The sequence below is a fragment of the Natrix helvetica genome (genome assembly GCF_964273705.1).
Source record: "Natrix helvetica genome assembly, chromosome: 6".
Taxonomy (NCBI): domain Eukaryota; kingdom Metazoa; phylum Chordata; class Lepidosauria; order Squamata; family Natricidae; genus Natrix; species Natrix helvetica.
Genome location: NC_138553.1, coordinates 30187417 through 30211696, shown reverse-complemented (window position 1 = coordinate 30211696; position 24280 = coordinate 30187417). Strand labels below are relative to the sequence as shown.

Sequence of the window (24280 nt, the reverse complement as noted above, 5' to 3'; positions counted from 1 at the left end):
GAGATAAGAAATACAATTGTCTTCCTCTATTCTAGCATTTTCCTATCCATTATCTGTTCTTTAAAGGGCACCCTCCAAGCACAATGTGCTCTATGCCTTGGTTTGCCCACAGAGGCGATCATTCTGTTCCCTTGGTAGGAATAGTACTTGAATCATTTGTGGGGGGAAACCTATTATTACTAACATAATGACAAATGTTTGTTGAATTGGGGGCAAAGCTAACCCTGATGCTATTATTGTTCTGGCGCAACACGGTTCTCATGACAGCAAAATGAAATAGGGAGAAGGACAAATTTGGTAAGAACAGACTGTTATTATTCATAAAATGCCATGCCTACAAATACAGCAGCGGGACAAAAGCCCATTTCTGGGAAAACTGATTTTTTTTTGCAAAGTTCTTACTTTATTGAAATGGAAGGAGAGCTGGTTGTTTTAATACTATCAACACCAATATCTGTTCCCAAGAATCTATCTACGTTAGAAAGAGCAGAACAATACCGGAGAAATGAGCCTGTGTGCGGTAGCTGCAGACCGATTTCATCTCTTAATTATTGATTGACTTCTTCCCAGACTGAATTTGATATGAAAAAAATAGTTTGAAGGCTAAGCCAATGCGATCTGAAGCTGAACTCCGAATGTGCTGTAAGAGGGCTAGAGATGAGATCTTACTGTATGAGAAGATAATCTGTCTAGTCACTCAGAAGTTTCTTACTGTGTCGAAAGCCGTTTAGGAGCTGAAGTCTGAAAAAAGGGCTCAGATTTCCCCAGAATCCTCAGAGCCATAAAGTCCCATCACATGGGCTTTAGTATGCTCTCAGATGTGGTACACCATCTGAGGTTGTATAGTTGTGTGTAGTAAGCATCAGATCTGCTCCTCATCAGTGTCTGAATACAAAATTATCTGGAAATTCCATGTAGGTTTTCCTGAATAGAAGTATAATGAATAAATACGCTTCCCACATGCATGCTGTAGTGGCTAAGGTGCTGACCTAGAAACCAGGAGACTGTTAGTTCAAGTCCCACCCCAGCATGGAAGCCAGCTGGGTGATCTTGGGCTAGTCACTCTTTCTCTCAATCCAGCTCATCTCACAGCTTTGTTGTTGTGAGAAAAATGAAAGAGAGGAATAATATTGCATACATTTGCCAGCTCGAGTCACTTATAAAGTAACAAGGGTGGGATTAAAAAATCAACAATTTTTTGATACATTTATATATTTAATCCCGTACAGATTATATGAAACATATTGCTTGCCATTAGAAACAAGTTATTTTTTCTTTGCTCAATTTCAGCTTCCTTCATATTTTACTTTAAAGACAAACTATTTATTCTCTTTCTTTGTGACAAAATGTCAGGCATGGAAGTCTGTAACTGAGAACGTGGTAAAGAGGCACATTGATAGAAATACAGTTTTAAAATGTGTCTCCATTCTACATATTTCACTGATCACCCTGGTCACAAGTTTTGAAAATTAAACTTTTCCAGGGTGATGCTAAACAATTGGCTTCTGCCGCTTCTTGTAGAAAAGAGGTTTCTTCCTTTTTACTAAGAGAAGGCTCCAAAATGAGAGTGGGGGAGGGGGAATTCTAAGATGAGAGATAGATAGATAGATAGATAGAGAGAGAGAGAGAGAGAGAGAGAGAGAGAGAGAGAGAGGCAGGCACTGAGAACACTGAAAGAGAGTGTGCAGCTTACTGCCGTCCCATGGGTTTGCTGATGTGCCAACTATAAATGGATTTCTCTTGAAACCAAAACAATTCCCTTATGTTGTAGAGTTTTGATTATGAAGCTTTCCCCAACCTAGTGTGTTGGGGTTAGATTCCCTAGAATTTCCAGTCATTTAGAGGGTTTATGATTGGGGAAAACCAGGGTAGATATTCTAGCCTAAGGCTAAGAGGAGACTTTGAGGATGCTGGTGAAAGAATATTGTAGCTTATGAATCACCTTCTTTGGAAATTCAGTTTATGGCTATGAGGGATGAAGGCCTTTCTGTGATTCTACCACAGTGGTGGAACTCATTCCTTTCTGAGCTATTATGACTTAATTTGAGGAAATGTTTCTAAATAACACAAGGTTATTTGGGCTATAAAAAGTGCTTGGAGACATGTGAAAAAGATTTTGCCGAACTAGAATAGTTTTTGCTTTTTCTATTCTTATTGTTATAGTTGGTTGCACAGTCATTTGGGAGTTTAGACTGGATTTGGAATTTTTATCTACCATTGAGTCCTTCCCAAGGACCCAGAATAGCCAGATGTTATTGTTTAATAACAGTAAAGGTATCATCGAAGGATGTAAGTTGTTCTGAGTAAAGCTTTTGCAATTGACGGCTGGTGAATCTTTCAATGCCAATGGAATTCAAGTGGTGTTCTAGTTGTTTTGGCATTGCACCAAAAGTGTCTTTTACTATTGGTACTATCTTTGCTTTCTTTTGTCACATTCATTCTATTTCTGTTGGAGATACTGGTGTTTTGAGATTTCCCCCCCCCCTCCAGTTCTTTCTCTTCTCTTATCTCCAGGTACCACAACATCCACTATCCAGACATTTTTGTTTTTCTTACTGACAATTGTCAAGTCTGAGGTGTTATGTGACAGGTGCTTGTCTGTTTGAATTCTAAAGTTGCAGGGCACATTAACTTCTTAATGTTCTATTATTTTCTATTTCCCACAGTTCTTGCTTGCAGCTAAATGGTATTTCTTGCAGATATTCCAGTACACAATTGTGGTTACTTTGTCGTACCATTTGTTTGTTGTTATTATGGTTGGTTGCACAGTTTGCCAGATATTTAGATTGGATTTGGCATTGTTATCCAGCTATCATGTCCTTCCCAAAGACCTGGGATAGGCAAATGTTGTTTGATAGTGTTAAAGACATTGTCTCAAGATGTAAGCTGTGCCAAATAAAGCTGCCCTTTGTAATTGTCTGATGGGAATTTTGTCAATGCTGATAGTGTTCAAGTGATGTTACAGCTGTTTTGGGATTGTATCCAAGGTGTCTTATCACAATTGGTTTATTTATTATTCTTGTTATTGTAGTAGTTATTGTTGTTAGTTGCCTAATCTGCCACATGTTTAAATTGGATTATTATTATATAGACAACATTGTAGATTCATAGTTGTCTATTCTTTAGCATCAAGTTATTCCCAAGAAGTGAGAACCTGTGAAATATATCAGTACAGTATATGTCCGGTCCCAATCAGTAATTGATTGATGGAAATGTTGTTATTAATTTATTTACTTAATGCAAAGATGGGTAAACTCATGTTCATAGATATCACCATGCAAAATGTGCCATGGAGCATATTTGGTGCTCAACAGGGTGCCTGCCCTACTTAAATTTTAAAAAGTAATCTCTTAATATAAAGACTAAATGGGAAGTCGGTATCCAGCAAAACCAAGTAGCAGACATAAGCACTGCATTTACGGTGCTTTGAGACCCACAAAGTTTCCTCTGACACAATAGAGACAGCTTTTTCACCTTCTAGTAAGTGCATGCTTGGGACTGCTGATGTCCATCAGTACAGCAGTTCTTTGAATAGGCAAGTCTCCTGTGGCACATCTAAACATTCAAAATGTGCCACCACCTCAATAATAAAGTATACCCTCCACTCTAATGGTTGAATTGTTTCTACTAAATTTGTAACTTGTCTTGGCCCTTGACAAGAAGACAAAAAAAAAAAGAATCAATAATGGTAAGCTCTTAACTATAAACTGTGATGGGCCCAACCCTCTGGAATGACCTCCCCCCCGACATTAGAACCACCACCGACTTCCGCTCCTTCCGGCAGAAACTGAAGACACACCTGTTCCGACTGGCTGGCCTGGCATAATTCTTAACGTCACCTCCTGGCATATATATTTCCTACTGGTTTTTTAGGGGACTTAATTTTATAGGACACTGGGGTTTTAAATTTTGTATATTTTAAATTATTTATTTAGCAATTACAGTTCTGTCTATTTTATCCTCCTCTTATTTATGTATTTATCCATCTAATAATTTTAATTGTTTTTATGTATGATGTTTTTGATATGGACTGTACACCGCCCCGAGTCCCTTTTGGGAGAGGGGGCGGTCTAGAAGTGCTAATTAAATTAAATTAAAATTAAAATTAAAGTCTAGAGCAGTGTTTCTCAAACTTGGCGACTTTAAGTCCTGTGGACTTCAACTCCCAGAATTCCCCAGCCAGCTATGCTGGCTGGGGGATTCTGGGAGTTGAAGTCCACAGGACTTAAAGTCGCCAAGTTTGAGAAACACTGGTCTAGAGGGACGTGGTTGCTCAGTGGCTAAGACACTGAGCTTGTCGATCAGAAAGGTCAACAGTTCGGCGGTTTGAATCCCTAGTGCAGTGTAACGGAGTGAGCTCCCGTTATTTGTCCCAGCTTCTGCCAACCTAGCAGTTCAAAAGCATGTAAAAATGCAAGTAGGGGACCACCTTAATGGGAAGGTAACAGCGTTTCATGCCCCTTCGGCATTTAGTCATGCTGGCCACATGAGCACGGAAACATCCTTGGACAGCACTGGCTCTTCGACTTTGAAATGGAGATGAGCACTGCCCCCTAGAGTCGGCAACAACTAGCACATATGTTCGAGGGGAAACTTTACTTTTACCTTATATACCGTCTAGGAATGGTTATAGAAAGTTTAGCTTGGAATCTAGACTGGAGTACAAATAATTTGGTACCCATAGGTGACAAGCAGTGCATAAGTGATAGGTTACTTATGTCAGGGGTGTCCAAACTTGGGAACTTTAAGACTTGTGGACTTCCATAGCTGGCTGGGGAATTCTGGGAGTTGAAGTCCACAAGTCTTAAAGTTCCCAAGTTTGGACACCCCTGACTTATGTAAAGCAAGCCCACCGGGTGACTGAAGCAATTCTGTCACAAACACAAAAGTTAAAAAAGAGAAGGTAGGGAAAGCAAAGTTTACACAGGCATTCTTCAAAGAGGGAGCTAGAGCCAAGTGACCAAAGGGGCAAGCTTCCATTATGATATTATGATGTGCATGGGAAACGAATTAAACTATGATTACTTCATTGTAATGACCTTGCTTTAAACCAGGATTTTCCAAACTGCAAGGCAAACTTCCCTTGATGGGTGCAAACAAAGTCGAAGGGAGGTGCAAATAACCTTTAGTTAATAAATCTAGCTTTTCCAAATTTTCATTGTATTGTTTCTACTGTTCATTTGTGTTTAGTTTGGTATTTTGATTTTTTTAGGGCAGGTGTGTGCATTAGGATTAACCTGAAGGGAGAAGTGATGAGAAAAAAATTGGGAACTCCTGCTTTACGCGATCATGGAGCTCATCCCTGTGTCTCTCTCACACATACTGTTTTGCCTTTAGAATGTTTCTCACACTATTTGAGATTAAGGTTCTTAAAAAAGGAACATTAGAAACCCAGAATAAAATATCTTTTTCTTTTGAGTTCTTGGATTAACATTGGGGTTTTTTTTAACGCTGATGTGCACCAAGTCTTTTTTGCTCCAAGTCTCTGTTCCTTTCTTGAGAAACAGAACAAGGTCTAAAAAAGGAACAATGCAGCCTACTTCGCTAGTCTTCCAAATCCCATCAGGTATTTTGGGTGTATTTTGCCCATCTTCAGAACCCTTCCTGGGGCGCTGTGCACATTCTGCTGATCTTATTTGAGGTAGTCTAATTCAGAGACAGATAGATTTGGACAAGCACTCTGCGTCAGTATGAGAGCCACGACTGATATTTGGGATCAGATCTGCTGGAGAGGATATTGATTTACCCAGATAAATTAGCTAAGGAAGGATTTGTTTCTTTCAGATTTAAATTGCAAATATATTAAAAAGAGGAAAAGTAGAACAGGATATGAATAAGCTGAAAAGATTTTCTCTCTTTTGTTTGGAACAAAAGATAGAAAATAGGTAGAAAAAAATTGGTACCCAAATGAGTATATTAAAATAATCGAGTTGCATTAAATTTATTTCACACACTGTACAAGCACTGTACTGCTTCTGATGTTCTTCTGCTAAAGGAATATGATATAATGATAAAAGCCACTTTTGCTCATTAACTTTATTGTAAGCTAATCTGAGAGTGATAGGTAAAGAAATGCCGCAAAAAAATTAGATCCGATCAGATTATTTTAAATTTACAAATACTTTTCAATAGATACATATATAAATAATGGAATAAATATGTTAAAAGTAATAAATATAAATAGCAACAAATAAGTGGAAGCATTAGTTCTCAGAAACCAAATATATTTCAATAACAGCGGGCAAGCACGCACCCACACAGTTGATATAAGCTTCCTGAACAAGGAATTTCATAATTCGGAAATATTTTCATATTGGCAACTTATTGCCAAGTTCATATTGGCAACTTATTGCATATTCCAGCCATTGCTATGGTGATAAATAATTTTTATTGACAAGCTTTAAGTTGTCGTGCTGATGGCTGGGTCATGTGATAAATTGTTAATGTGGATCTCCTCTGAGAATAGCCATCAAAAAAGGTCGACTTCCTTGTCCCACTTGGGTGTGATTGGAACCCAGAGGAGAGTTTCTACACCTATTGGCTTATAGAGAAGAGAAAGCTTATAATATTAATAACCTGTTCTTTTAAGGAGCCCATCCATCATTTCTATTCTGCCATTGCTCTTAAATTGTCAGCTATTATACATCCAAGGAACAGAAAGAACAGAAAGCAAAACCACAACCTTGCTTCACAACCTGATTTTTCTACAAAGCACAGCTTTGGTGATAAACAAAAGACTCTTTTGGATAGATGTGCTTGATTAAATACGTCCATGGACCAATAATTTCCCTTGGCAACCCCCCCCCCCAAACCTTCTCTTCTACCAAGGATAGAGGATGTGTGGATTAATTATGAGAAGAAAAGCTACAACTTTAATTAGGAACACCTAGGAGTACTTCATTAAAACACAGAGAGGGGTTTAAATAATAGATACATTTCTCTAGATCAGCTTTTACAATAATAAATGAGAGCGGCAGGGAGCTGTAGACAGCAGGAAGTCCTTTTTGCCTTTATTTTTATTAACATCTGATGTAAGTGACTAATAGTGGATAGACTGAGAAATAACACTAGTAGAAGAGGGTGAAAAATTACTTTAATCTTTCATTTTTTTTGTTCTTGTCTATCTTTGTTTTTCATTTCACCTTTGACTTTCTTATTTTTCCTTTAATTTAATCCACACTAAGGAAGGATAGGCAGTGTCCCCGGGCAAGATGGTCTCTAGATCTGTTTGGAGGCTTATCATATTCGAAGAACATGAAGTTGGAGAATACTAACATAGTCTATCTCCGAGTCATGTTATGTTCTCATATGTACGTTTATAAATACATTCTGTTCCATTTCTTCATGAATCTCCTAGTATAAAATAGTATATTTGTTTAAATGTATGGTTCCATTTAAAATACTTTTTTAACATATGGCTCAAAGTTTGGAATGGATCATTTAGATTATTAAATCTAATCCCTATTCAATGCTGGAATCCATAGTAAAGCATCCACAACAAACTAGTATTTAACCTCTGTTTGACTATAACTGTTGAAATAATGAGCTTTGCATTTGTTTCTATCACATTTATTGATGGAATTTTCATCTTATTTCTAAGTGATCAAGTTTGTTTCAAATGTTATATTAATTATCCCATCCAATTTTGTCACTTGCCATTTTGATCAACATTTTACTTCCCTCCTCACCCAAGTCATTAATAAAAATTAAAAAAAAATACCCTGAAGAATATAGGACCTTGGACTGCTGAATCTTATGGCACTCCATTGGTAACCTCTTCCTGAGTATAATTTTCAAGCCAGCTACATATTTACACAACTGTTAAACCATCTAACCCACTCTTAACTAGCTATGTTAATTAGAATGCCTTGGGGCACTTAATCAAACGCTTTGCTGAAATCAAGAAATATTCTATCTATAACCTTCCCACAATCTATTAAATATCTCATCAGATCACAAAATGTGATACGGTTAATATGGCAGGACTGATTCTTGACAGGTTTATGTAACTTCTGGTGACATACTGCTTTCAAACCTTAAAGACTGATTGCTTTATGAACTGTTCTGGACTTCTTTTTACAGGAATTGATGTCAGAAAGATTGGTCTATAATTCCTTATTCTGCAATTGAAAACAAGAACACTTAAGACACCTGACAATTTACCTATTCTTCAATTTTTTCTAAAGATTTGGCCGTACAAGACAGCAAATTCCTACAGTACCCTAAGGTACCCTAAGGTACTGTAGGAATTTGCTGCTTTAAGTGGCCAAATCTTTAGGAAAATCTGAAGACTGGGTGACTGACTTCCTCCTAAACATTCAAACATTATTTTTTTATTTAACTGTGGTTTAATAAGCCCCATCATAGCAATATCCTACTCTCTTTTATAGAGCAGGTCTTTAATTTAGTTTTAGATATATTTCCTCTCAAAACTTTCTGAAAGTATTTGGCTCTAAAATATCTATTTAAATCTGAAAGATAATTGCATTTCAGCCTTGGAAATATGCAAAATGTTGATTTAATTTGGCAACCAATCTAAACAAAATTATCCAGATTTGTCTCCTTCACACCTTCTTTAGTATTTTCTTTTCCGTTTCTCTTCTAGAACACTCTGCTTTTAACTGATGTTCTTTCACAAAAATTAAGAATCACGACCAGGAAAAAAATAAAAGCTGACAAGATTGCTGAACTGCATGTTCTATCATTGTTAACCCCAATGTGATTGATTATAAAACAGATTCTAAAATCAAAAGCACAGATGCTGCTCATTACAAATGTCTTATCCAGCCTCTTGAACGTTCAGTTCAAGCTATTATTTCCTCCCATAACTAATTCTACTGTCAAATTGTTCTTCTCCATAAGGAATGTTGTCTAGCATTCAAGCAGTAGGTGTTTTCCTGGACGGAAGCTCATTATTGCATGTCTTGAGTCACAGTTTTCTTCTGGGAGACATTCCTGTATGTACTTGAAGACTTGCTGTATTGTCCTGCAATTGACTTCCTTAATCTTTCTTCAAGGAATTTAATAGTTAAGTCTCTGAGGATTGTATAGCATCTGCTTTAATGGTGCTTTACCTTCCAGAAGTACTAAAAGCACTCCAGGAGCAAACTGTTTAAAGGTCGTGAAGCATCAGTGAGAGATCACTCTACCTTTGTAACTTCCTTTACTTCAAGTAAATGGTTTCTATACATACACAGAAGTTTCATTGAGGAATGTATTGAAACTCAGAGCTGCTTTGTTCCACAAGTTAGAAGCCTGCTCTATGACTCTTCCCGCTTAGGCAATTCAAAGGGATACTTAGCTTACATCTTTATCAAAGCGAAATGTCCCTTAAAAGAGTTACACATATTTGTTTTGCGTTTCCTGTCATCCTTGTTCTTCAAACTCTTTCCACTTTATCTGAATCCTCCTTTCCAGGCTGGAACTGGATGCAATATTTGTCACTGCGTTAAATTGTTTGCTAGCCACTTCCGGTTCCGGCGGCTACGGCGACGGGCAAGTTTTTGCCCGCTCCCGCTCTCCCGGTGGGCTTCCCCCGCTTCTGGGGGGGCACAGGACGCCCCGGGGAGGCGTCCTGCCGAGGGAGCGGCTCGCGGAGGGCCCTGGCATCGGCGGCGGCTGGTGGGGGCTCCTCCGCTTTGCTCTAGGCACCGGGGAGCAGTTTCGGAGGGCGCGCATGCGTCTCGCCCCATGCCGATCGGGCAGCGTGAATTTGAAGGAAGCAGCGGCGATGTGGTGAGGTGCTTCCTTTCTCCATTCCTTTTATGTTGAATTGATGGACTTTTCAGCAAGATTATAAGTTAAACTTTCGGAGCTTTGCTGGAGGTGCGGTTAGAGGGGGGGGATTTTACCCCCCCTTGGACAAGCGGCTTGAAAAAATTCTGCTTTTCCCCCTAGGAGGATGGAGGAGGGGGGAGAGCCAACTACTGATGCCTCACCCCTATAAAAGTGATTTTCACTGGACTTAGTTTTATAACTTGTTGATGACCTGAGAACTTTGTGAACTTTTGAAATTTTATTATGCCTCTGAGCCCAAAGTTGGCAGGGCAAGATGGCACACTTCCGTTGTCTTTATGAACTGTGAAACCTGACTCCACCTTTAAAACTCAGGCTTCCGGTCTTTGTCTCCGTACTACCCAGAGGAATCTCTTGTGGATTGCTATTTCCTGAATCTACTGGAGAGGAAACCTTTTCTTAATGCCAGATTGACTAAAGAAACTCTCACTTGTTTGGATTTTCTGCTCCCTGGACTCATCTGCCTGCTCTGCTTCTCCAGCTGTCCAGTCTCTACACTGACTGACTTCTCTGTCTTATAAACTATGTCTCCAAAAAGACCACCACCTGGAAAACCTGGCTCTGCTACTTCTGCACCGACATCTGCAACATCCAGCCCTGCCACACAGTCAAAGATTACAGAAATGATGCAACCTAAGAGCACAGAGGTGGACTTGCTGCAAATGCTTCAACAACTCATACAGGGCCAGGAAGAAATTAAGAAACAACTAAAGGAAATGAAGGAAGAAATTAAAGAGAATCAAGTCCAAATTTATAAGAACTCGCAGAGACTGGACCTTGTGGAGGGTGGGGTGGCGGAGGCGAGGGGGTGGTGGAAGTTTTACAGAAGAGTAACAAAGAACTTGATATTCAACAAATGAAAACAGAGTTTGAGAGAATGTCCTTTTATCTTAGGTTTCAAAATGCTATAGAAACAGATGGAGAAAATATAAGGGACATCATGACCAACATTTTAGCTGAATACATACACAAAGACAAACAACAGATGGAGTGGGAGATAGACTTGGCCTATAGAGTGAATTCAGCATATGCTAGGACACACAATGTACCCAGGGAGGTTCATATTAAATTCCTTAGGAAAAGTACAAGAGACGTAATTCTGGGTGTACAAAGGGGGCAAGCATTGACATACCACGATAGGGAGATAACCATCTTGAAGCAGATCCCAAAAAAAATTAGGGAGAAAAGGAAAAGTTATTCGCAATTGGCGAATAAATTATACCAGAAAGGGGTGTGGTTTAGATGGTTGATGCCTGAAGGGATGTTGATATTCTGGGAGGAGACAAGAATTAGAATTAATACACCCGTAGAGGCTCAGGCCTTTATGGAAAAAAATAAAGCAAACCTAGAAAAAGCAGAAGACTCTACAACGGTTATACAGGACACGGGAGGGGCCGGAGCTCTGCCAGCGGGGGGGGAAGGGGCAATACCAAGAAAGCTCAGATCACAAAAATGAATAAGAAAACCACATTGTTATAAACATACCGAAAGTAATAATGAAATTATATTTAGAAAATATATTATGATATATAAGTTGATTGAAAACTTTTATTTCTATATGCTGATTTTACATGATTATGTATTAATGTTTTATATCCAGATGTATACCATGAGTTTGGAGGGAGGGGGCGTCTGCCATACTTGCAACTGCCAAAATTTGTATATTATTCCACATACCCTTTTCCTAGTAAATGTTTTAAAAAAACCAATAAAATTTTTTGGAAAAAAAAAATTGTTTGCTAGCCGAACTGAAACTGAATAATTACTGATGAGTTACTGCGCAGGTCATAAGGGCTTATCTGACAATGATGTACTGTGCCTGCTCTTCACACATTCCAGAGACTTCTTTCCTTTTGATCTTTGTCCGTCTGCCAGGAAGCTGGTAGACAAAACTGTTTCTTGCCAAAATGTAACAATTAGATAGATTTGTTTTATTTTCTATTTCTTATTTTTGTATTAAAGCTTGTTTTTAATTAGAATATGTTTTCCGGGATTTTATTTCTTTTTTTCGCACCTTAAAGAGAATGTTGTTTGGAAAAGCCGCGATCTAAGACCTCATCTAGTTCAGGGTGAAATATCTTCCCCTGACAATATTTGTGGCAGGTCTGGCATAATAGAGTAGATGTGCTGCTTCCTGCAATTTTAACTGCTTCTGTACTAATGCAGTGGAACATCAATGGTGCTTTAGAACAATTAATAAAAGCCATAGGGTTCTCTGGCTGAAAAGATGTCTCTGATCTCTATTGTAATCAGAGTACAGGAAGGAAAAATAGGTTTCTCTATATGGGAATGCTTTTCCCAGCAGGATTATCCATTCTGGCAAATGGTAATAAGGACTTGCTCTAGTTCTGGATATTCTCTGCCTTAATACCAGCTGTGACCTCAGCACCTGAAATTACAGAGCATGCAGAACTGTAAAATTAAAATTATTATATGTTTGTCAACAGGACTGGCTGGTCAAAGGGGAAAGAAAAAGTCCATTTATTCTTCACCTGATACCCAGTTCCATCCTTGGCAACTTAGGATCTTATAGGCATTCTTTTCCAGACTTTTGAGTGTTTAAAAGCAGAAATAAGCCCATTAATTGAAAATGTTTAAAAAATAGAGACTATGCTTGTTTGAAGTGGGACATGGTGGCTCAATGGCTAAGACGCTGAGCTGGTCAATCAGAAAGGATGGCAGTTCGGTGGTTGGAATCCCTAGTGCCATGTAACAGAGTGAGCTCCCATTACTTGTCCCAGCTTCTGCCAACCTAGCAGTTCGAAAGTACATTAAAATGCAAGTAGAAAAATAGGAACCACCTTTGGTAGGAAGGTAACAGCGTTCTGTGCATCTTCAGGGTTTAGTCATGCCGGCCACATGACCACGGAGATGTCTTCGGACAGAGCTGATTCTTCAGCTTTGAAACGGAGATGAGCACCGCCCCCTAGAATCAGGAATGACTATCACATATGTGCGAGGGGAACAGTGGTGGTTTCTGGATCCCGTTCCAACCAGTATGGTTGGAACGGGCCCGGGGGCGTCCACGTGGATGCGTGCAGCATGCGTGAATGCGTCTTAGCACCTCCGCGAGCCTCCGCAACACTCCAGCTGCTCAGCAGAGCGGAGCGCAGGCACTATATGCACCGCGTGCGTAAGCGCAGAAGCCTTAAAACACCGGTAAGAAGCTTGGGCAGGCGGGTGGGCCCTCCAGAGCACTGTACTGGAACGGTATCCAGTGCTCTGGGCTGGCTCCGGTACGCCCGTACCGGGGCGTACCATCTGCAACCCACCACTGGAGGGGAACCTTTACCTTTACCTTTTTATGCTTGTTTAAAATATTGACAGCCATTTCCAATTTAAAATAAAATTTCTCAACCACTAATGTACAGGCATAAAAGCACAAAATATAAAACAATTAGTCAAAGACCTATACATGGTCCAAAAGCCCAAAAAGATCTGAAGGGCCCTATGTATTATTGTGTGCGGAAGGATATTCTGTCTCTTGTTCCTTTTTTGCTTGCCACTAATGTTAAAATCTCATGTCCAAAAAGTTTTGACCCGTGTGCATGTGTTCAACGGGTACAACATCCTTATTGTGACAAAGATAAATTATATTTGAACTAATATTTGGACTTATTAAGAAATGCATAGGACAGAAAAGTTTCACTTCTATCAAAAATACATCTTGAGGAAATACAGATAAACAGGGAGCTTCCTTTGTCACTTCATCACACACAACACACAACACAGGTATAGGAACAGAGTTTAAAAACATTTTCTTTGCCCATCTTTTCTAATTGGTTAAAGCAGCTGATCAGTGCAAAGAAATGGGGCAACCATTTGCAACACTTCCTTCAATTCCTTGGCCACCGGGAGTAATTTTGGGCCATATTAAACATGACTTAACTGTCCCTTTAATTTCAAGTGGTCACTTTTAAGCATAAATATTAAGCACTAAATCCAAAATATTCCAGAGAGAGAGAAGGAGAAAGAGAGAGGGAGGGAGGGAGGGAGGGAGAGACCAACCTTTTCCCTCTGATTGATGGGAACTCTCCTCTGTGTCTCAAACAGGGAAGTTTTTTTCCTTATTGTACCTGGGCTGTACAAATCCAGATGGCCAATAAGTGGCAGTAAATGGATACCGAAAATGCTATCTCTCTGCTGAAGTTTTGTCTAGATTTTTGCAACTCATTTGTAATTTTGATACAGTGTTTCTCAACCTTGGCAACTTTTAAGATGCATGGACTTCAATTTCCCAAAAGTCCACACATCTTAAACTTGCCAAAATTTTAAAAAAAAACCACGCTACTCTAACCATTCCCTTCATCTGCTATATGAATCTTTCCAATGGAATTTGCAAGGGATCCATAAACAGTATTTTTCACATCAGACCTGGGTTTTATTGCTGATCTCCAATCCCTCTCCTATCACTTTTGGGGCTCTGGGGCCCAGGACAGAAGACATTGGTAGGTGCACAAAGATTCTCTAAATTGTTTTGGGTTAATTCAACAGTTTTAGTCTATTCATAATATCATGGCTCTCAGCTTTTTATGCTGAGTCTATATTAACGATCTGGGTGGAATAATGGAATCAAGTAACTTTAGATCCTAAACTTGTCGGAAAGAGGAACTTTAGATATTGCTCCATTTTATAAGCCCCATTTTATTTCCCAAAAATGCATATTTTTAATTAAAAGTAACAAAAATGATCATATGTCATTATATATGTTCAACCATCCATTGGTTGATACACGTATATGTATGTGCATATATGTGTCTCTGTGTGTGTTTTAATGCTATGATATCAGTTAATGCTCCCCTGCACTGATCCTTTGGAAATCACTTGGGACCCTAATGGCTGCAGGATCATGATCTTTTCTCCCAAAGTCCAATCCTAACCATATTGGGGTACTGTAGAAATATAAATACATCAATAAAGGCATCTCTGAATTCTTTGTGTGTGAAATTATTTTTCTGTTATTTTTAATCTGGTTTTTTATCTCTTCTCTGAGTGCAGCAGGATATTCCCACTCGAACGAATGCTTCTTCTACTTCTGCCCCCGTGCCAGCCCAAGAGACCATCCACACCAAGATGGAGGACCTGGAAGGACAAATCCTCTCTAAGCTTTTGGCCCTGGAGAAAGAACGCACCTCCATCACCAGCAGCCACAACCAACAGCAACAAAATGTTGAAAAGGAGCTGGATGCTCTCCATAACCGGGTCGTTGAGCTTGAGCATGGTTAGTGTGACCACGAGGAGCCCAGAATATGGGGTTAAATCCAGAGCTTTCATACATTCAATTTTAGTACATGTTTACATATTAGAAAAGATGCATCAAAATGCGGTGCTATTGAAATGTTTATCTCGAAGTACTTTCTGATCTGGTGCTATTCATGTGTTACACAATGAGGCTCTTCTACTCTTGTTCCTCAGCAAATATTACCTGATAGCATATGCCCCAGTGAAAGGCTTCATACAGCCACTGTAAAATAACTAGCAACCTTTGATTGACACAACTAGCTTTTGTAACTTGGATGACTCCTCTCTTACGGCCAGCTATTCTAGTGATCATCTTTTCCCCGTTTGTGGCTGTAGATTCCATGAATTACTTATGTGCTAGGTGATATTTCTTAAATCTGTGACCAATTAACTTTGTCAAATGATCTCAAATTCTGATAGAATGCGGCTAATGTACTGACTATTTATAAAATCTGACACCCATTTCAGCAGCTCTTTCAGATAACGACGGTCTGATCATATGTCAGGATTATTTCTCTATCTCTGCTAGTCTTTCATAACTCTTTTGACTCTTATTTATCTCCTGTGCACATAGAAACAACTGTCTTCAACCCTCCAGAAACCTTCAAAGTCTCCATCCCTGTACGAAACAACTACATGTACGCTCGGATGAAGAAAAGCTTGCCTGAACTATATGCCTTCACCATCAGCATGTGGCTAAAAGCTAAGAATTCAGCAGAAGTGGGCACCCCTTTCTCCTACTCCGCTCCTGGACAAGCCAATGAGCTTGTACTGATAGTATGGGGAAACAATCCTATGGAGCTTATAATTAATGACAAGGTAAGATAAAGGGAGCTTACAGCAGAGAATAAATTGAATGGCACAGGCACTGCCTTGTTCTAAAAGTGGCATTAGCTGTAGTAACAGTGTGGGATTTCCCTAGGCTGGAGTACCATGGTAGCATGAAAGGGTTGCCCTGCAAAAGTCATCTTGACTTTTATGACCTCCCCATCCGGACATATGTGACACATATTTACTTTTTATGAATTGCTAAGACATGAACTGCCACTACCAGTAAAATGCAACTCCCAATGTCAGTGGAAACAGTTGATTTTCAGTGGTGTGATTGTTTTACTTATTTTTTTATAAACAATATGAAAAACAAATAGGTTTATTGTATCTGTTTTACCTACTTACATCGCCTCCAAAAGAAAGGGAGGGAAAAAATTGATTCCCCACCCCTCCAGTAATGTCTGCATGCCAGCAATATACCTCTGATGCAGTGGTGGGTTTCAAATTTTTTAGAACCTCTTCTGTAAGTGTGGCCTGCTTTGTGGGAGTGGCTTGCCGGCCATGTGACTGGGTGGGAGTGGCTTGCCGGCCATGTGACCAGGTGGGGAGTGGCTTATCAGCCATGTGACAGGATGGGCTTGGCCAACTTGTAAAATGTGGTGAAACTCACTTAACAACACTCTTGCTTAGCAACCAAAGTGTTGGCTCAGAAACTCTGGCATTTGAAGCATGCAAGTCTTAAAGCTGTCACGTTACAAGACCCTTGCACTCCCTAACCCTTTAGAAAAAAAACCCACGGGTGTTCAAACTTGACAGCTTTAAGACTTGTGGACTTCAACTCTCAGAATTCCTCCTCTCGCTCTTCATCTTGATGATGTGCGGACGGGCAGGGGGAGGGAGCTGGAACCGGTTCTAAACGGCACTGTAGATTTGTGGAACCTCTTCTATAGACGAGGTTAGAACCGGGAGGAACCCACCCTGCTCTGATGCCATTAGAGGGCTGTCAAGTGAAAATACAATGCCATCCACAAAAATTCAGCTCCTCCCTCCCACCCCCCCGATTCAAAGGGTCTGACTGTGCTCTGATCCTGGAAAATCAAGGGCCACAGTGATGAAGTAGCAGGAATGGCTTTGCCCAAGTTTGATTGCTTTTCTTTTAGATGCCCATAATGCTGTCTGCATGGAACAGCCCTTGAAAAATGTTCAGAAAGTACAGATAGAATCAAAAGCAACAGATTTTTGTTGTGGTCCATTTGTGTAGTGTCTCTGCCACAACACTCTTGGATATATTTTCCTGACTTCCAATCTACTACTACAAACAATTCAGGCTGGTGATTTTAATCTACAAAAGAAAATTGTTTGGGTTCAGGCTATCCGAAGGGTAGCTATCTTTTCCTGTGAGTCTATCTACATTTTACAATTCTAATTGAGAAGTCTGTTATATCACCCACCATTTTGAGATACCAGGTGGCCAAGTACTCATGATGGGCTTCTTTGGGTAGTGACAATCCAGCTGTGGAACTGCTTTGCAATCAGATTCTTCTTTGGAAAAATAACCAGAAAGATTACTCTATTTCAGGGGTGTCAAACTCAAGGCCCCGGGCCTGGATCCAGCCCACTGGATGCTTAGATCTGGCCCACTCTGGAAACAGCAAAAGACTAGCCCGCAGTGTCTCTGCCACTGAAAACAGAGCTCAGGAAGGCAACATGGGGCCCTCCTGGGCTCCGTTTTCGCTGGCAGAGGGCTGCAGGAGGCCATCGTGGCCAAATATGGAACCTCAATGAGTGACATTGAGATGTCCATGCCCATTCTGACCATGCCCCCCAAGGTCAAACAGAACCCTGATGCGGCCCTCAATGAAATCAAGGTTGACACCCCTGTATCTATCCCATTGAGTTGTATCTGTTTGCTATGTTGCCATAGTGACTGCAGTTCTAGACTAGTGGTCCCCAACCTTTTTTTGGCCATGCCCCACCTAAGCATCTCTAAAATCCTGATGCCCCCCCCTGCCCCCCCCCGGTGACATATAATTCTTTCTTTACCTCAAAAGGGAGCTCTATTCACGCGGAGGAAGCCTAAAACTTGGTTTAAACATGGTTCAAATTGCCACCATTAAAAATCTAATTTCCCCCCTATGGGGTGTGGGCTCCATGTTGGGAGCCACTGTTCTAGACTATAAAGATGATTGGGAAACCCAACTGTGATAGTGATGGGTATGGGAATTTTAGCAAAGGACAAAAAGGCATCTACAAAAACATCTATTTGCACTAGGCTGTTAAGGCACTGTCAGCTCCAAGGCCTGGAGCTGCCATTCAGGGGAGAAGACTGGGCCAGCTGCCAAGACTCACCGTCCCACCTACACAAACTGAAGAAATTCATGCTAATAATCCATGATTAATTGCCGGGTGGTTTTACTCTGGGTCACAAGGTGATGGGTGTGCGCACCGCGCGGGGTGTGGCTTATCTTAATTATCAATGTAGCTATAAAAGGTGGTGGGAAACACAAGGTAGCAGCTCTGACAATTTATTCATTGCCTTAGTGCTTTGTTGGTCAGTTCGTGCCGAAGAAAGAATACAAACTGCATTTCAAACCGTTTCTGTGTTTGGCTGGTTTCATTATCCCTTCAGAACCTGACAGTCACTCTCTCTTCTATTGTGTTGGAAAGGTGGCTCAACTGCCCATGACTTTAAAGGATGGGACATGGCACCATATTTGCATTACATGGATCACCCGGGATGGCATATGGTCCGTGTATCAAGATGGAGTGGAGCGTGGCGCCAGTGACAACCTAGCCTCTTGGCATTCAATCAAACCTCATGGGGTGATAATCTTGGGCCAGGAACAGGTATGTCTCATTTCTCCACATGATCTTGAAAAATAATGACCAAAACAATATTCAAGCAACTTGACTAACAGTTGAACTAAAGGAGCAGAATTTGAACCTAAAAGATCCCCTATTGGTTTTCTCTTGACTGTGCCAAACCCATCAGCCTTAATATCTAGAAAATTTAAAGATTTTTGATTTAAACTGGAGTCCCTGAAACCCAGGGGCCATGAGTATGAAATGGCTGTTTCTACCCTATGTGGTTTAGGGTTGTCATTCATTAACTGCCCTATTCCTACAAAATATGAAATTCAGCCCTCGAAACTGAAGAATTGGCAACCTCTACACTAAAATTAATAGTTACCTTCAGTAACAATATTTTTCTATCCCGCTATTTTCTAGTTTTTCTTCAACTTTTTAATCCACTCTGATTCACCCATTGTTGTTTTATTCCTTCCTATTTACTTTGTTTATTTCCCCATTTCTCCATTTTGATGCCATAGGATACACTGGGAGGGAGATTTGATGCGACTCAGGCCTTCGTTGGGGAAATTTCTCAGTTCAACATGTGGGATCGTGTCCTGATGCCAGCAGAGATCGTAGGTCTGGCCAACTGCACCAGCCAGCTGCAAGGCAACGTAGCCCAGTGGGATGAGAAGTTGGTTGAAGTCCATGGAGGGGCAGCCAAATTAAGTTTTGAGATCTGCAAGGCAAAAATGAAGGCATGAAGGTCTTTCGTTCCTGCCACAAGAAAGGAGCATGCAAGCCACATTTCCTTCTTTCAATCTGCTTTGGGAAAGAAGGAACAACAGTTCCTTTCTCCCATCCAGCAACTTCTTACATTCGGCCTGGAGAGGGGAAAGTTGTGTGTGTGTGTGTGTGTGTTTGAGAAAGAGAGCATGTATATGCAAGGAAACCTTCTAAACTTAAAAATGAAATTAAGACACTATTTTTCATTGTTTCAGTAAAATATTTTTAAATTCATTCTGTGAGTGAGTAGACATTCCACTAAGAAAGCTAAAGCAGTTGGAAAGTAGCCAATCTCTGAAGAGCAGTATGAGAAAGGATAAAAACTGTATCAGTGAGTAGAAAATTGTTGGTAGAACAAACATCTCCAACACTTCCAGTCTGTCCCATTGCTGATAGTTTCAGTGATGAAACTTGATTGGGATTGTAAAAGCATTAAAGCACTCTTGTTGACATTTGCCCACTATAAGCCACTGACCATCTAGAAAACACAACCCAATATTCTTCTAGTATCTGCATGTCCTCACCAGGATGTTCAGCTGTTTTATCTTTCTTCTAGCTTTAGTTCGTAGTCTTCCTTGTAAAACATTGTCACTAAGCAAAAAGTGCCAGCAGTTTCCTTAATTTCACAAAGGCCTATGTTCGATTTTTTTTTACACCAGAGGCATCATTTCCCTAATCGGTTACTTGAATTCCTGTGTTGCCCTGCCAATCTTTTTTTGTTTCTCTAGATTATATATTTTCAAACTCTTTTTTAAACCTTTCTTATAAGCCATAATGACAGATTTTAAGAAGGGTAAGTTCTAAGTGGTAGGCATGGAATAGGAGCAGTCTTGGTCAAGCCTTTTTTCTACCCCAGTTTTCCCTTTCATTGCTGCCTTTCCCTCCTAAGGGCTGACTCTCACAAGCTTGGCTCATTTTGTTGATCATCATCACAGTGACTTGCAGCTGATTGTGTGTGAATCGTGTTCATTAAAAAGCATTGTGTCTGAAGTGATGTGGTATGTGATGTGGTATGATATGAAAACTTTTGTTATGCTCTATGATAGCTTTTTTATCCATGCATTCTCCTCCTCCTCCTCCTATGAATTTCAGCTCAAAGATTTATCTGCTAAAGTCATGCTTACTGTAGGATTCTGAGAGTTGAGATCTATGTACCTGAATAATGCCCAAGTTGAAGAAAGTTGGCCAAACTATTTGACTGGTTGAGTTGTTGATTCCTGATAAATAGAAACCTGTCGGGAAATAACATTTGGGACCACACAAAAGCCAATATAATGATTAGGGTCTAGCAATCTGATCCTGCCATCCAAAAACGTCACCACAAAAAGGCATACATCACTGCACACATTTCAATAAATATATCACATCCTGCAAAACTCTGCAAACTGCAGAGGGACACAATAAGCAAGACAGTGCAATTGAGAAAGGGAGCCTGTTGGTCAATGAAATGAATTCATTTACTGTAATTTACATATCAGCCCAAGAGAGATTCTCCACATTTTACTGAGAGGTTCTGCTGCAGTGATACCATTGCTATTTGTCTTATCCCTGATGCATACTGGATCTTTCAGTATCCATCCTCTTCCGCTGCATTATTAGCTCACATATTTGTGGATACACTTATAAGTGTGTCACTGAAAATACGGTTTTGTGTCTTACTTGACAGACAGCCCCTTAGTTAAAGGAGCTTTTGGAAATCAAATGGGGATGGGTTGTATTTTGGCAGCCAAGGCATGGACCTATCATGGGGTTGGCATGTAAAGGCTACAAAGGGGACAACTCATGTTTCATACTAAGGGAGTAAGATTTTCTGATTTCTCTTTGACTGGCAATTGAGACCTTAGGGTTTTGTTTTAATCCTTCCTTTTAAAGATGTATTAAAACTATGTTAGGGCTTCAACTACAGTGTTTGGATTCTCCTACTTGCTTTATTTATTTATTTATTTATTTATTTATTTATTTATTTATTTATTTATTATTTATTTATTTATTTATTTATTTATTATTTATTTATTTATTTATTTATTTATTTATTTATCCCACTATTATTATGTTATATAAATAATTCAAGGGGGCGGATGTACCTAATACTCCTTCCTCCTCCTATTTTCTCCACAACATCTCTGTGAGATGAGACGGGGTGAGAGAGAGAGAGAGAGAGAGAGAGACTGGCCCAAAGTCACTAGTTGGCTTGCATGTCTCAGGCAGCATTAGAACTCACACCGTCCCAATTTCTAGCCTGGTGCCTTAACCACTAGACCATACTGGCTGTTTGTTCATGGCAATCACAGTCAGAGGTGTGCAAGGAGGTGCAGAACAGATTCTCAGACCACTTGGGAACACCAGGCAGAGTGTTCCGGCCTAAATGAAATATAAAATGAGTGGTCAGAATTTAGACATCAGATCTTTGGGTTGTTACAGAGGAGGGTTTCTGCTGGTTCTCCCCAGATCAGACGAACCAGTAGCGGCAGTGGTGGGAGGCTTCGCCCACCCGCCAGACGCTTCTGTACATGCGCAGAAGCATCGTGCGAGTGCGCAAACGCACACGAGCGAACTGGTAGTGAAATAAATTGAAACCCACGACTGGGTTGTTAGTATGTTTGTTTTACTAGGTAGGCTGGTTGAGTGAGATCAAAATATTTGATCCTCTGCAAATTCTTCATTTTCCTTGCAGTCAGTAAAGAAAATGCATTGGACAGTTTCTTTATTATTGTCACACATTTGCAGACATAAATACATTTCCCAAGTCATTTGTCCTGAAGAAGAAAGGATCCCTTTCTCTCTTGATAAGTACTGATTTAATTTCTTTGCTCAATAGAGCATCTCTTGCCACTAGTATGACAAATGAATACATCTCAGTGCAACACTTACATATTAGGACTCAATGTTCTTTCAGGTCTTAATCTTAATCAAGAGTCAAGACCCTTATGGGCCTTCAAAAACAATAATACATTTCAGTCTTCTCCAACCTGATGCTCCCCAAACTCCCAGCTAGCCCAATGTCTGGAAACGCTGTTGAACACTAGTAGAGTATATTAGTAATATAAATAATGTTGTTAGTAATGTTTTCTAGGGAGTGAAGAAAGCCCTGCATTACAGCCACAAGACATAACTTTATCCCCGCACTGACTTCCTCACATGAAAAGCAAAGATCACATGAATCTATTCAAAATATATTTTCACAAATGTGTCGTGTAATCTTGGCTAGGTTACTAACAAATAATATTAAATTCTAGATAAAGCCAAATGGGTAAGACAGCCCAGGATGCTGCAATAAAAACTGCAAAGACACTTAAAAATATTCAGCTCTCCACACTTTCCAGCAGAGAACTAGCTGTGTTCCTATTCTTATTCCAGTCTGGCTTTTCTTCTTATTGTGCCTCTCCTTGGACAAAAATAAGACACCTTAAAATGTCTTCAGCATTCCAGGTTTTCAAAAAATAGAACCAAAAAAATGGAGGAAGGCACTGGAGAGCTATAGAATCTTCTCTTACGGTAGAACACAGTCAACAGTGTTGATTTGAGTACCAGACGACACAATTGTTTGAGAAATTCTGAATCTAGTGCATTGGCCCTTTTTTTGTATTATGCTCCCTCCCCTACCGTAAATGTTTCTACCTGACTAAACAAAATATGTATATTTGTCCTTTCTCTTTTACTTTCTCTCTGATCAGATGGAGTGAGTGAGTGTGAAGGCAAGGTAGAAAAGCTTTGTTCAGATTATCTGGGCAACCATTAAGGAGACAGTTATATAAGTGAGGATTCTCTTTTAATGGATGAAAAACTAATATAGCCTTCTCTGACTAGGTGTCCTCCTGATATGTTGGATAATGTGATGCACATGTGGGAATTATGACACACATACTGTGCAAGTAGCCTTGCACATTTAAGGAACACCAGACTGGGAAGATGGACATAGTGTGTGACCACTTGTACAAATATTACATAGGAAATGGAGATAAGCATTGTTTTCACCATGTGTACGCTGCAGAAGCATATTATATGCCGACAGGTTGCCTCTATGTAGTTCTCCACAGCATATGTGTAATGATACAACAGTGTAAACCGGCTCCATGAATTATAAGAATCATCACTCCAACAGGCCAATCTTTAATGTGTACCACTAAAAAGGTTAACCTCAAATTTTCTCATTGCCTAGGAGGATCAAACTATTTAGAGGAAGGAGTGAGCATAGGAAGAGAAGCAATCCTGTTCAAACTGTAAACACTGTGACCATAATATCCCAAGCCTATGGGAAAGAATAAGTTCTCCAACCATCACCTTCTTCTCTTTCTCCCTTCCTCCTGTATAGCTGTTTAAAAGGATGTGATATACTGTATGTGCGCACATGTATGTATCATAATGTTTGGGTTTTTTTGGTATATTTGACAGTTGACAATAAATTTGATGTTTATATTTGATGCTCTTATGGATGAGTACATTAAATAGGAAGCTGATACACAACTACACAATATAGCCATTGTTAGAGTCTGGTGGAAAATATTTGTATCACTCTGTTAACAAAGAAAGAATATACATGAAAGGTAATTGGTCAAAGGAGTAGAAATGAATAAATTGTACCACCCTCATCCTAACTCTGCCAAAAGTCATAAACAAGCCCAACTAGCTAATACTAACACAATATCGGCACTGGTCTGAAACCTGATTGAAAAGCACCTAGATAATTATATTCTCCAGGGAACTCTGAAGCTGTATCCAACCACCTTCAGAAAAATTTCCCTCAAAAGAAAAGATTACAAAATAGAAGGAAATTGCAAAGAAAGAAGTAGATACTCAAAAAAGTTCATACTATTGCATATCACTTCCTGGCTGGCATTCTCCAGCTGAAAAAACCATTGATCTAATATAGAGATGAGTGGGTTTATCAACTCAAGCT

At 39.8% G+C, this 24280-nt stretch overlaps 1 protein-coding gene across 1 annotated transcript in view; it reads left to right on the top strand.

The window, feature by feature from the left end:
* NPTXR (neuronal pentraxin receptor) overlaps positions 1–23804 on the top strand; it is a 31779-nt gene extending 7975 nt beyond the window's left edge. Inside the window, exons 2-5 of the mRNA XM_081958739.1 lie at positions 14794–15016; positions 15611–15855; positions 18475–18654; positions 19137–23804. Coding sequence (XP_081814865.1) covers positions 14794–15016; positions 15611–15855; positions 18475–18654; positions 19137–19361 — 873 coding nt within the window. The 3' untranslated portion in view covers positions 19362–23804. The remainder of the gene's footprint in view (positions 1–14793; positions 15017–15610; positions 15856–18474; positions 18655–19136) is intronic.
* The last annotated feature ends 476 nt before the right edge of the window (positions 23805–24280 follow it).